The sequence below is a fragment of the Myripristis murdjan genome, chromosome 21, assembly GCF_902150065.1.
Source record: "Myripristis murdjan chromosome 21, fMyrMur1.1, whole genome shotgun sequence".
NCBI classification, from domain to species: domain Eukaryota; kingdom Metazoa; phylum Chordata; class Actinopteri; order Holocentriformes; family Holocentridae; genus Myripristis; species Myripristis murdjan.
The window spans coordinates 21,648,417-21,661,791 of record NC_044000.1 but is presented as its reverse complement, the minus strand read 5'-3'; the positions used below and the strand labels follow the sequence as shown (position 1 = coordinate 21,661,791).

General features: G+C 40.1%; 1 protein-coding gene across 2 annotated transcripts in view; it reads right to left on the bottom strand.

The window, feature by feature from the left end:
• dachd (dachshund d) overlaps positions 1-9,500 on the bottom strand; it is a 91,808-nt gene extending 82,308 nt beyond the window's left edge. For both annotated transcript variants that reach the window (XM_030081419.1, XM_030081420.1), the window contains exon 1: positions 8,645-9,500. In XM_030081419.1, the coding sequence (XP_029937279.1) occupies positions 8,645-9,201 (557 nt within the window). In that variant the 5' untranslated portion in view covers positions 9,202-9,500. The remainder of the gene's footprint in view (positions 1-8,644) is intronic.
• Between the last annotated feature and the right edge of the window lie 3,875 nt (positions 9,501-13,375).

Sequence of the window (13,375 nt, the reverse complement as noted above, 5' to 3'; positions counted from 1 at the left end):
ACTGTGGAATTACTAGGAAAACATCTACTAACTGTTACAACACATTGCTTTCAAGGCATTAGCACACGCATGGACGGAGCTAAACAGCTTTAGATCATGGCAAACGTAATTCCTCTCGTGCATCAACTTAATTTCTGTTCAGCAGTTTCTGTGGCAGCGTTCGGTTGTCGAGACATGTTTGCCCTGTACAGCGGAAGTGAGCGGCATCCTTGTTTTGAAAGTACAAAATTGAATCCCACCATCCTCTGACTTTTCTGCTAACCTCACAGCATACCGGGTGCACACGGGCCTGCTTCCTGCTATCTGATTGGCTGGGAGCGTTAGCTTGACACAGCACTGCGGCTCCCTCCACAGAGGTTTGTGTCACGTCTCTGAGGACCCGACTGTCACTCTTTAAGAGTAGGGTAATAATAGCCGGGCGCCACAGCAAGTGGTGGCACAGGCGATTTTAAAGAAACATCAGGGAGACGGTGACATTTGAGTCTGCGAGGAGAGAAACCCAAGCGCTGCAACCAATAAAGACTCCCACCGATATTCTCACTAGGCTTAGAGAGAGAGAGAGAGAGAGAGAGAGAGAGAGAGAGAGAGAGAGAGAGAGAGAGAGAGAGAGAGAGAGAGAGGGAGAGGAGAGAGGGCAAAAGGGAGAGAGAGATGTCAGTGTTAGATGAAAATGTGTTGACCTGGTGATATTGATACCCTGCTCATAACCTCTACAGGTGTGCTACGCCGTCAGGAAGCAGCTCTGGGTGTGGCTATCTCGATGGAAAACAGCCAGAATTGCAGACCTTATCATTTTACAGTATTTTAGCACAGGCAGCCTTGTTTACTCTGAAATGCTGAAAAATATCAGAGTTGCTGCCCAAATGATACAATAAAAACTGATTTATTCTTTATTAAAATTGAATTAATTTTTGTATGGCATTAGGTAGGTAGGCGCACACACACACACACACACACACATATATATATATATAGTTTTTATTCAGTGCTGGCCATGTAACTCATTGACAAAAAAGGTGAATTTGTCATATGTTTCTAATTTGAGAAATATTTATCAATGATTTATCACTGAATTTTTCATTAACATATTTAGTAATGGTACAGTGTTTTTTTTTTTTTCTTCTTCTTTTCATCGTTTGAAAGACAAAGCTGGAAAAGCTGCCAATCTGTGTCCAGCACTGCTACCCCTTAGATGCTCTGTTCTGATATAACTGGAAAATTTATTATGAGAATAATCTAACCCAGTAATTTACCAATTAAAGAAAATGTAGCACACTAATGTGACAATACATTGATATTACAAGATTCAATAAAATGAGATGAGATTAGACTGAGAAAAAAAATTAATAAAAAGCCGACTTTGACTGTGACATCAGCACCGAGTCTCAGCACAACCATTATATAACAATATTGATTTAACTTTCCGCCGTATTCAATTTAGATCGTTTATTTCCGTATTAATTTCTCTTTACAGCTTTATTGACACCCATCAGGGTCGGGCCACTGTAGTCTCCAAAACTCCAAACACATCTGATCAGGGAAGTCTCTCGCCTGCTGCCTCAACAGGAAGTCATCCCTGTGACATTTAGGCACAGTGTTAGCTGTAATTCAATGCAACAAATTGACTGAATAAACTGTTTCTGGTGTCTGAGTGAATTCAGTCTTCACAAAAATAGCTTTAGGGGCCTTTTCTTGGTTTTTTCGTCAGAAGGTATTGACTGAGCAGATGCTTTGAACAGCCATAGAATGTGCTGCTAGTCTCAAGTGTCATTAGCTTCAGGGCTTTTCCAGCTAGCGCCAGGTAAAGATTAGATAACAATCAGCCCTTTAATAGATACTGTTGGAGGCACTGGAGCCATTCCTGTGCTGCGCCGTTCCTCTGAAGCTAACAACAGAAGAAGAGAGAGGGGAAACGGATGTCATTTCCTCCCTGGCTTCTCCTCTGTGATGTACCACTGAGAGCAGCAAGGAGCAGGCCTGTTGTTAAATTACATGTAACTACTGGCCTAAACTAGTGTCAACATACACTGAATTATTTGATTTCTCCAAAGAAGGCCGCCTGTTGCTCTAATAAGTAAATCCTTATGCAGAGAAAAGTGTGTTTCTGTGTGTCAGCATGCGTATGTGTGTCAAGTCATTTGGGCTATTCCGATTTAAAAATTAAAAATCTTGTATTTCAAGAACGGCCTTTATGTTTTTTTTCTGTGGATGCACTGGAATTTTTAGGTGGGTTATTTGAGCGCCCGATCAGATGCAAATTTGATTATTTTGCAATTAAAAGTGTTCCACATTACTCATAACTGTGGACTCTTTTCATGTATTCCTTCTTCAGCAGTAACTTGGCATGAAAAGACAACATGACCCCCTCAAAACATCTTCATATGTCATGACGACCCAAGAAATCATCTGAATATAATGAGAAAGGCCAAATTCTCTCTTTTGTGCTTTAAAATAGAGAAATAGCAAAAAAAAAAAAAAAAAAAAAAGAGAGAGAGAGAGAGAGAGATGGCACACCTCTGGAATGTGTTTCCTTACTTTTATTAAAATAAAGAAAATGTTTGACTAATGTGACGTGCATTATTTCACTGAAATTCCAAAGGTACAAGGGGCTTTTTGTTGGATGACATTCCTTTCTTATTATACTCCAATTATTGAGGAGGAGTCCCTTGTATTGGGTAGAGAGCTCCAAAAACATTGATACAGGAGGAATAACATCTGCGTGTTTACTCAGGAGAAGATTCATCCCTGATAGCCTCCACGAAAATGAAGAGGGGGAGAAAAAACAAGTGGAGGAAATTTGTGGAATCCCATCTGAGATTGCTTCCCTGATGGATTCCTTTTCCTGTCAGCTCAGACGAGAAATGAAGCCGGGGAAAATTAACTCCTGATACAGCTACGCCGAATTAGACCGAGAGGAAAAAAAAAACCTACACACTTTTTAAGGATTCCAGCCTTGTCATTTTCAATTTTCTGCTCTTTGGACATGCTTGTATTCAGATTCCCCAACATCTATTCGCCATATCAATCCTAATTAGACAATCTGGGCCCACGAAGGATGGGAGCGGAGTTATTTGCATAATTTAATCATAAATACTCAGTGATACATATTTCCAAATGCATTTGTACAATTATCTTTTCATCCTTGGGGCAAAAGTATTAATATGATTAGGCAATAATTCTTTAAAAAAGGGGGGAAAATAGGAAACCAGCAAGTGTGCACTCTTTTTAAACTCCAGCTTTGGGCTATATGAAAAATTAATTAATTTCTGAGGAAAATCAATTTCTCTATGTGACCATATTAGACAGAGCCAAGCAAGGGCCTGCATTCCTTCTCCAATCAGGAAATCTCATCTGCTCCCTCTAACTTCTGTCAGTTGCATTTAACATCCTGGTCCGAGCACCAGTGACTTCCGCCATGCTCCCTAAATGCGCTGTAATGTGAAGGAGCCCGTGAGTAAAGACAAGCTAGGGAGAGCTGAGTGAGGAAGGAAGAGCACGGAAATCAGAATGACCCAAAATCCATTGCTGGCCTGTCAGGCAATCAGTCTCAGGTGCAAAATCATCAGGCAAAATCACTGTTAACAAATCTGGTTTAATATGCTAGGTAATTCATATTGACAGAGGGATTTTAAACTGCTTAAGTCTGTTGTCTATAAAATCACCCTGATATATCTTTCATGGTTGGTTAAGATAGTAAAAATAGGTCATTTGAATGTATTGATCACTGGGGAAAGACCTGATGGTGATGAATTATTTTAAAGTAAGTTATTTGGCAGAAGTATCCCAAAAATCATCGCTGATTCTACTGCTGATGCCCATCCAGTAAAAGGCATGCAAATAAGATGGGAGCCTGTACAATTAATGAATCCAACAGGCAAATTCGCAATAAAGGCGTCTTTGCCATGCTAATGGCCTCTAAATCCACAAATGATATTAGACAATGTTAAACAAAGCCTCTTTAACAAGTGGAGTCTGTTTTGAGCTTTAATGTAAGATATAACAAAAATAGTGTATAGGCTTGAAAAATGAGAAAATTTATTTTGCTTTTGTGCACTGAGTTAGTCTCAGGATTATTCTTAAAAAAAAAAAAAAAAAAAAAAAAAGATCTGTTTTAATTTGCACTTGTTCCAACTGAATGAATGTCAAGTCAATAAAGCAATTGTGATTTTCAAGGAGACTCTATTTGTTTGCAAAAAACACCTTGCCGCCATCTGCCAACTGCACAGTTGATTTGAGCACATGTACTGTACCTAATCAAATTTAGCAGAGCCCCTCTGATGGATTAAAAATGTAAAAAGAAAACTTCAAAATGCGTGCATGTTTTTTTTTCCTTTACTACAGAAACAACACACAGTGTAAGTGCCAATTTGACTTTCAAGAAAGTACCTGAATAAATTTGGATTTTTAAACAGTTTTGTATACCATCGTCTCTCTCTCTCTCACATACTCTCTCTCTCTCTCACACTCTCTCTCTCTCTCTCTCTCTCTCTCTCTCTCTCTCTCTGTCTCTCCCCCCCTCTCTCTTTCTCTCTAATCAGGCATCTGTCACTCTGTTTTTGAAGTTATTATCGCCCAAGCTCCCTCTTGGATGTGGTTGCTGGGTGACGGGTATCTTAGCACCCACTCTGACTGGGAATGATTTGAATGGAATCCAGAAATCTCCCCTGAGTACCTGTAAACACATCCGTGCCTTGTAGAAAACAAATATATTATAAGAGAGCTCAGCAGAGGAGAGGAGGGAGAGAGACAAGCTGGCACCCTCAGTGGCAGCTCACACTGAGCGCTAAACAAAACAATTACCGTCATTTGCAAATATGTGTGTTTAGGCATAAACACTCTTGAAATAAGAACAAGAGAGGTGATGGCTCTCATAACACGCACTGTCATATCAGTATCAATTAGATATATTTGCTGAACCAAAAGCCATTTCACTGTGACCTGTCACTCGTAACATTTCAGAGGAAGTTCTATTTGACTAAAACGAGCGGAGAAATCTATTTAAGAAGGGCATGTAAGTGAAAAGCCGTCCCATTCCCAGTGGTGGGACATTGTCTGGGGCATGTGGTTAACCTTCAGGGGTAGACAATGATTGTCAATTAACTGCTGCATTTCTGCGCCCCAGCACCGGATAGCCTGCCTCCACAAAGCACACCAATGAGATATGCGATATCTCTGCACCGCCCCCCATGTTATAATAACCTTTCACAGAGTTCAAGTGTCACACGGCAATAAGAACCTTCTCCATCCCACCGCAGGGAAAATGAAAAGGAAAACAAGTAGCTGGAACAGAGGGCTCCTGGAGGGCCAGAGTCATAATGTAGGGGAGATTACTGAACCTGGATCAGTCTGGGAGCGAGGGGGAACACTGCTAATCTGGCCTGAGAGTCCTTAAGAAAATGAAGGGGCCAAGAATGACTATATCCCTAGTATCTATAAAGATGAACAATAATTACTATAATTACTGGGTCCCTTATTAGGCAAAGGACTCATAGCTCAACACCCCTCTCAGTGAACAATGTAAAAGGAAGGCTTCAAAAACAATTGCCATTTTTAGATGCACCTCCAAAATAAAATAAAATAAAATAAAACAAATAAATGAAATTCTCCCATTCAGCAGTTCCAAAAAGCGTTGTTTTTTTGTTTAATGTCTTCAAAAAGTTTGACCCTAAAGTAAGCATACTGGGGAACAATTTGGCTAGCGTCTGTTTTTGTCCGCATCAAAACTAAAACAGCGGGATGCGCCGGTGCTCTGTGATGCTATTCACATTCGCACTGTGTGTAAAATGAGAGTGGTGTTGTTTTAACACAATAGACCCTGAGAGGAAAAAAACGCCATGTGAAATAGTGAGACCCATTGTACAGGAGTATTATTCACCTCATTGTTATCACTCTGCCACTGTATAAAAAGAGTAAAGCAACATTGTGGTATTAGGGGCGAGATGAAAAGCTAAACAATCTCGGGCAGCAGACCGCTGTTGTGTAACCTGAGAGGGTTAACTGGTGCACTGAGATACTTTTTATCTGACAATAAGTCACTACAAAAAGGAACATCGACTTAGGAGAGGGAACTCGTTTTAGCCTACAGGGCAACCTGTGTCCTGTTTACTGAGACTGATCATTTTGTCAACAGCAATTCAATGACAGACAGTGTAAAGCACACATCCCAGCAAATAAAATCAACTCTTTCTAAGTAACAGAAGCCTCTTATCCAGCGGATGCCTCGCTGTTCCATGATGTAATTCTCCAAATGGGGCAGGCAGGCAGGCAGACAGGCAGGCCGGGTCTGAGTGATTGATTTCAGCCCAACACCGAGAGAACCTGGCTGCTTTCAGAGACAATTACAGTCCTGTCCATGTGCCCGTAATAGCCCAGCACTTTAGCGTCATTAAAGCGACGCGAGGCACTGCATTATCCTTTAACCCCATCGCTGGCCATCCCCCCATTGACAACCCGTAGAGTTCAACCACACACTCTGTCACCTGGAGCCCCACGCCAGCCTGTAGAGGAGGGACACTCCACAGTACGTTCAGCTCTCTACTTTCTCTATATGAAGGGAGGAGATCTTTGCTCCCCTGATGCTCTATGTAAATTATGCTTAAGCACAGGTAAGCTGTTGAGACAACTGCTACTGGAATGGAAATATGGAGCTGCAGCATAGTTATGAGCACTGTGTATGTGTAGGCTATGTGGTGACAATTGTTTCGAGCCAAGCATAAAGTGGGATCTGTGTTTAATAAAAGCAAGTAGGCTAATATTGTACCGGTAGGAAGGACAGACAAACTACATAAAAGTATTAGAAAATACCTGAATTTCATCTCAACAATTCCTGCAAATTTATTTTAATCCCTACAGCATGCTTGTGACAGTTTTATGTTACTTTCTGTCTTCTTCAAAATGTGTTATGTTATTTCATTTAGTGAACTATGATAGTGAACTTTGCAGACAAGAAAAATACTTTCATTTTTAAAAAAATTATTCATGCTAAATTCAAGTGTATCTGTGTACTACCGACAAAAAAAAAAATCTGTTTTCAGTGCATTATTTTTAGTTTATTTGACATTGTGTGTGTGTGTGTGTGTGTGTGTGTGGGTTTGTGTGTGTGTGTGTATGTGTGTGTGTGTGTGTGTGCGTGTGTGTATGTGTACGTGTGTGTGTGTGTGTGTGTGTGTGTGTGTGTGTGTGTGTGTGTGTGTGTGTGTGTGTGTGTGTGTGTACACGCACATGCATGCATGTGGTCATACCATGGTTGTGGTATGAATGTATATATGTGCACATGCAAGAAAAAACATCTAACGGTCAGGTCTGCAGTAAGTTTAATTATAGATTACAATTTACCTAAAAGCTGTGTTATTTTTATTTATTTATTTGTTTTAACCTGAGAATACCTTGTGACTATTAAAATGTTTACTGCTATTCTCTGATGTGAGTCTTTCCATCATATTTGCATTTCCTGCCCATTTCTGGGTAAGAGATCAATATGGAATCAATCATAGTGACAGGTAAGATGGCAAATTTGACCAGGCTGAACCATCCTGTGAGGCTGGGCAATACATCAAAGCATATAAGCAACAGGACAGTAAAAATGGCTTTTAATCAAATATTGATCTCCACTTAAATCACTCCATGTGAACCCACATAAAGCTTTAAAAACTGAATTCAATAATATAGGGTAATGCATTAATTTTCACTTCTGTAGTTGCTCCCCCCAACTGTACAGTAATTTCATTAAATTAATGAAATCTAGGCTGCATCCATGAGACTGCTTCACTTGAGGTATAGCATGAATTTGTGAGTCTGATAATTATTTCTGCCATTTATGTAAAATTGTCCTCTAACAGCAACTCTCCTACTGTGTAGGTTGTAGAGTGTAACTTCCTAATGAATTTGTGTCCTGACTATCAGTATGAAGGAAATAACTGCTAGAAAGAAAGCATTATGTGTGATCTATGGTGTGCTAATTGTGAACATCTGTGTTTTCCTTGTTTACTTATGGAAAGGCAAAGTTATCATAATTGAATTCATGCTGCCCCTGTGGCAAGGGCAAACAATAAGGCATAACCTAGTTTTATTTCAAAGTCGTTTAATAACAAAGTTCAGCTAATAGTCGCCTTAAATTAGAGTGGAATTATAGTAAAGCATGCTTCACGGAGAGGGTGACAGTTTTTGCTCCGGGGCTCTTGTTTCTGAAATTATCTTTATAGCGGTGGGTCTACCTGAAGTTTATTCAACAGTGTTGTGAAACTCAGTCGTGGTGCAGCCCAGGCTATCGACTCACTTGCTCTGGGCAGACAGGCTATCCATCATGGCACAGCTTTGCTCTACACGTGTTAAAAACTTTCTCTAAACTTTTCTCTGGCGATGCGCACTGGCCTCGTCCAATCCAACAGGCAACCACGAGCACATGCTTGGTTGTTTGAAGGCACTTGTAGAGTTTGACCTACACACGCACACACAGCCTACTCTATACATCACAACAGCAAATAATAAAATGAAGCTACTATAGTGTAATCATATCCCTTGAACGTCTTGTACATGAAAAAGGAAAAATGTCTCCCCCTTCCTTGCTCTTGCGCCTTTACGCACGACCGGGCGTAAAGACATTTAAACCAAAATACCGTAAAGAGAGAGAGAGCTCTCCACTAACCTCGCATTGGTGCAATCGTTGTAGAGCGTCTCGAAGTCTTTTCTGGAGATGAGTTTACAGCGGTTCACCCCGGGCTGGATGGCGCCGAGCCCTCTGAGGATGCGGACCTGCTCCACATTGCACACCACCGGCGTGATCTCCAGCCGCTTCAGCTTGGTGTAGACCGTGTGCAGTCCGCCGACCAGGTGCTTCAGGAACAGGTCGAAAGCCTGAGGAAGGCAGATGAGTTCGCAGCCGTCCACGGTGAAAGACGCCACTTTGGCACCGCGCAACTCGACCATCTTGCACTCGTTGTTCTGCGGGGTGTTTTCAACAGGCGACGGGGTCGAGTACACGGGTTTGCTGGGGGGAAGAGCCCCGGTCGGGGTCGGGATGCCCGGGCTGCTGGTGCCGAGAAGCTCCGATCGGAACAGGTTCTGTCCGGGTCCGGGTGGGGGTGCCAGGGATGGAGATGGAGATGAAGTTGCCGACGGAGGGGACGTCGTCGCGGAAGGAGTCGAGATCGGAGGCGGTGGGACCAGAGGAGTTGGTGGGATCAGAGCAGCCGGTACGGCCATGGTCACCTACAGGAGGGGGAAGAGAGTAGCCGAAGTTCAAAGTATAAAACCCAGCCTGCCGAGAAACCCCTTAATGAAAGAATCCACGGGAGTTTAGCTCCTCAGATAAGTTGGGAAGTAAAAAGAGATGCTGAAAAAGGCGTGTTGAGTGAGGGTTTAGGGGGGGCTGTGAGCGGCGGGACAATGATCAAAGATAGGAGGAGGAATGACAGGAGGAAAATGAGCTGAAAAGTGCAGCTCCGCTCTGTGGATGAGTTGTTGTTGTCACACGGTACAGAGAGGGAGGAGCTAGGGGACAGTGGAAGCCTTTGAAGAACAGATAACTGGGCTATAAGGCTACTACTCAAATGTTACAGGTCTCTTAAAATCTTGTATTGCTCCAAATAAGAGAGATAAGATAATAATCATTGATAATTTCAAGTACATCTGGAATTTGCTGCCCCGTGGTCAAAATAAACACGCAGTAATCTGCTGCATCTAAAATTCAGTTCATTGGTGTGATAGGTTATCATGTGATTTGTAGTAGCCTACTAATCACACTTGAAGTAGGACTGTGGTGACTTCTGCACCTGCTATCCCACTGCATGCAAGCACAGCAAGCGGATGAGGGCTGTGATCACAAGTTTAGAGTTTATAACTTTAAAAGCATCAAAATGTTTGGACCAACTTTTGCACTTTTTTTTTTTTTTCCTTTGAAGGAGGTTTTATACAGTTTAACAGCAGTGACATCCAGGCATCAATCCTGTTAACAGTCTGCAATTAATAAAGTTTTTTTTTTTTTTTTTTTTTTGACAGGCTTGAGTTGTGTAAAGTCATAATTACTGAGTGAGTATGCCTGTTATGAGTCACTGCTCAAGGTACAGCCCATCTGTGAGAGGGGAGCAGGTCTCAAAACTGCTCTGCTTTGAACATTGTATTTAAACAGTCAAAGTGTAAATGTTGTGTATGAATTAACATGATTACACAACTTAAAATAATGGTTTAATCTAAATACAAATCAAACTTAGATTACTCAATACCTATTGTAATAAATAACCTTCACATTTTATAGACATTGAAATAAAGGTAGTCTATGTGTGTCTAAGAGTAATCAAATGGTGTTTGGTAGACATTAGACAGCTAATTACAGTTTGACTCCACAATAAGACATCTCCAACAGATTACATTCTGACAGTTGTCTTCCTGTTCCTTTCTGTGTTGTAATCCAGCAGTAAATACAGCACTTATTCAGCTCTTGTCCTTTTCCAGCTCACCACACATGGTAACTGTTCATCTTGCAAATATTAAATATATCATTGACAGTGTCAAAACAATGGCAATGTTTAAAAAAAAAAAAAAAAGTGATGAAAAACCCAAGATGTAGTATGCTGGAGCTGAAGAGGCAACAACTAAGGGAACTGAAAACTCTTAAATTGCTGGAGTTTACACATCTGGCAGTTGGTAAGTACTCAAACAAATGTTATATTTAGACTGACTGCCTCTAACATTTTTTTTTTTTTTTTTTTTTTTTTTTTTTTTTTAGATTTTATAGTGTTTGAGACCAGCAACACACTCTTAAAAACATGAAATTAATTTCTATGATATAAACACATTAAATCAGTGATGTTAAAAGAAAAGATATTGATTAAGTGTTTTCTTTAGCCATAGCACACAGACTGCACAGCCCCCAGGCACTGCACTAGCCTGTTGAAGGGCTGTACCCCAACAATAATTTTATGACGCTGAGTGCCAAACTGTGACCCAGCTGGAAACTGAACTCACCAGCTCCATCTCAATCTCAGACCGCACTTTCAGATAGTGCAGCAAAGATGAATAGGGAAGAGAGGACGGAATAACACTGTGGCACTTTGTGAAGGAGCTCTCCGGCCAAATCATCCACTTAGTGTGAGAAAATTAATTATTATCGCAGCTGAAATCAGCTGATGAGAATTATGCTTTGAATTTAAATGTTGTCTTTAAGGTGTGTTGAAAACCTTAAGTGGACTTTCCCAGTTTCTGATTTTCAACAAGCGTTTGTTTGACGCTTTAAATGCCTTAAATGATGATTGAAGATTATTTTAGTGTATCAGCACACCTGTTATGGCTTTACTTCAGTTTCTTTTCAAACACCAACTCAAATACACTGATTGCCTTTGACTCCAAAATAACCACAACTTTTGAGACACGCTCTTGTAACAGCGTGTGCTATTGCACCCATGCATTTCAGTATTTTACACGACTCCGATCACTGTTGCCTGTTTGCCATGAGATATGTGTGTGTTTTTTGGACGCTGGACAGTTCATCAGCAGTTATCATGTATTCTCATTAGGTTCAATGAGTGCAGTGCACATCAAGAAGAGTGCTGCTTATCACACAGCCTGCCTTTGCCTTAATATTCTGTGTATTCCTGTTGTGTGTCAGATCAGCTTTAAGATAAGCAGTGTGCCATTTCAAAATTATCATTCAGGGAAAGAGGTAGCTTGTAGTGTAAAATCAATAGCTGCTTAAAATTCATTGCCAGGCAATCCATTTGCCCTTTATGTTGCTAACCTTTCACTTAAATATGCACCATATTAAGATTTCATTATATACAATGAATGTCACAATAGTTTGCCCACTATTTCTCATGTTTGCATGGGTTAACTGCAAATCATTGAGCTTGTAATGTCTGAAAAATGACTCTCATTAACATTATGCAGAAAAAGTATATGAGAAAGGGGAAAAATATGAGCTCGGGTAGCCTAATAGGTATTACAAAGCACCACAGGATATGTATGATGTTTTAGATACAAGGGCCTTTCAACAAACTGGGAGGGCTCTGCATGTCTGACCTCAGTTATGAAAACACAGCATAAAAAAAAAAATAAAGGGTTTAGCGTATATTGGTACAGTACTCCACAATGTTTTTTGCTATTTGACTTTCATTATGGTGAGAGTTAGAATTTTTTTTTAGCATGGCTGCACAAATAAAATTTGAGCTCCTCACTAACTTCAGTACAGTTAAGTTTTCCTCATAGTGTGTCATACATTATAATGCTACATTCTGCTTCACATCACTTCAATAGCATGTTAACATAATTCAGTACAAATGTGAAAACAACTAGTCTAAGACTTAATGCAAAGTAATACAAGGAGACTCAATCTGTAAGGTGTCACATTACCAACAAAGCTTGGAAATAAAATAAAAAGGCCAACATTTTGTGGCAGGTACAATTAAATAACAGCAACTTTAAATGGCCCTTGCACAACTAGGTGAAGATTAAGATCATGACTGCAGTTCCCAATGTGATTGACTACTTTGTCAACTAAATAACTTCAACAGTTAGCAAAGAGTTCTCCTAAAAGTGCACAGAAGTACAGTATATCTGGATGAGATTGCAGCAAACAAATGACTACTGTCAGAATTTAATCACCCTGCATGATGTATGGTATCAGGAAAGTATTTGAAAATGTATGGATATGGGACAAGACTTCTGTATGATCAATGACACAGTATATTGTTTGATGTAATAATTTATTCACCCCATAAAGCTTTGATAAAACAATGTTGAAAAGCAATTTAAATTGAATTCATTTAAATGTCAATTCTCATGGTTAGGATTTTTCTATAATTGGCTATTTAATTAAAATAATTTTCATAGTCATTAATACAGCTAGCAACTTGTAGCACACTGACGTGTTTTAATTACATGGTATTAACAAAATTGATATGCTTTAGAAAGCATGGTGAATAAGAAATAATTAGACCAATCATACATCATCCCCTTATGGACATTAAGTGTATCACAATATAATTGATGAACTTAAAAAACGAGAGAGATAAATAACTTTAATTGTACAGAGTTGGTGTACAGAGCTTGGAACAAAGAATCATACTCACGATGTATTATATTTCAGAGGCAATTCATTATCAGCAACATCACTTAGCTCTCTGTGCCCAGCACTCTCCCCTAACCTATGATTACATGACATTTGAAAGCAGTGATATTGTGTAGTCTTTTAAAATGTCCTTTTACCCAGCCTCCATAAATCATCAAACCACTCCTCCACATGGGCTAATGAGGGGGAGAGAAGGAGCTTCAAACATAAGAATCATTTAGATGCTCGGAATAAAGCACTTATTGATCATGAATATTTGTTTCTCCAAGGTTACACTGCCGTGACCCCATCTATCCTGAGACACCATCCAACACA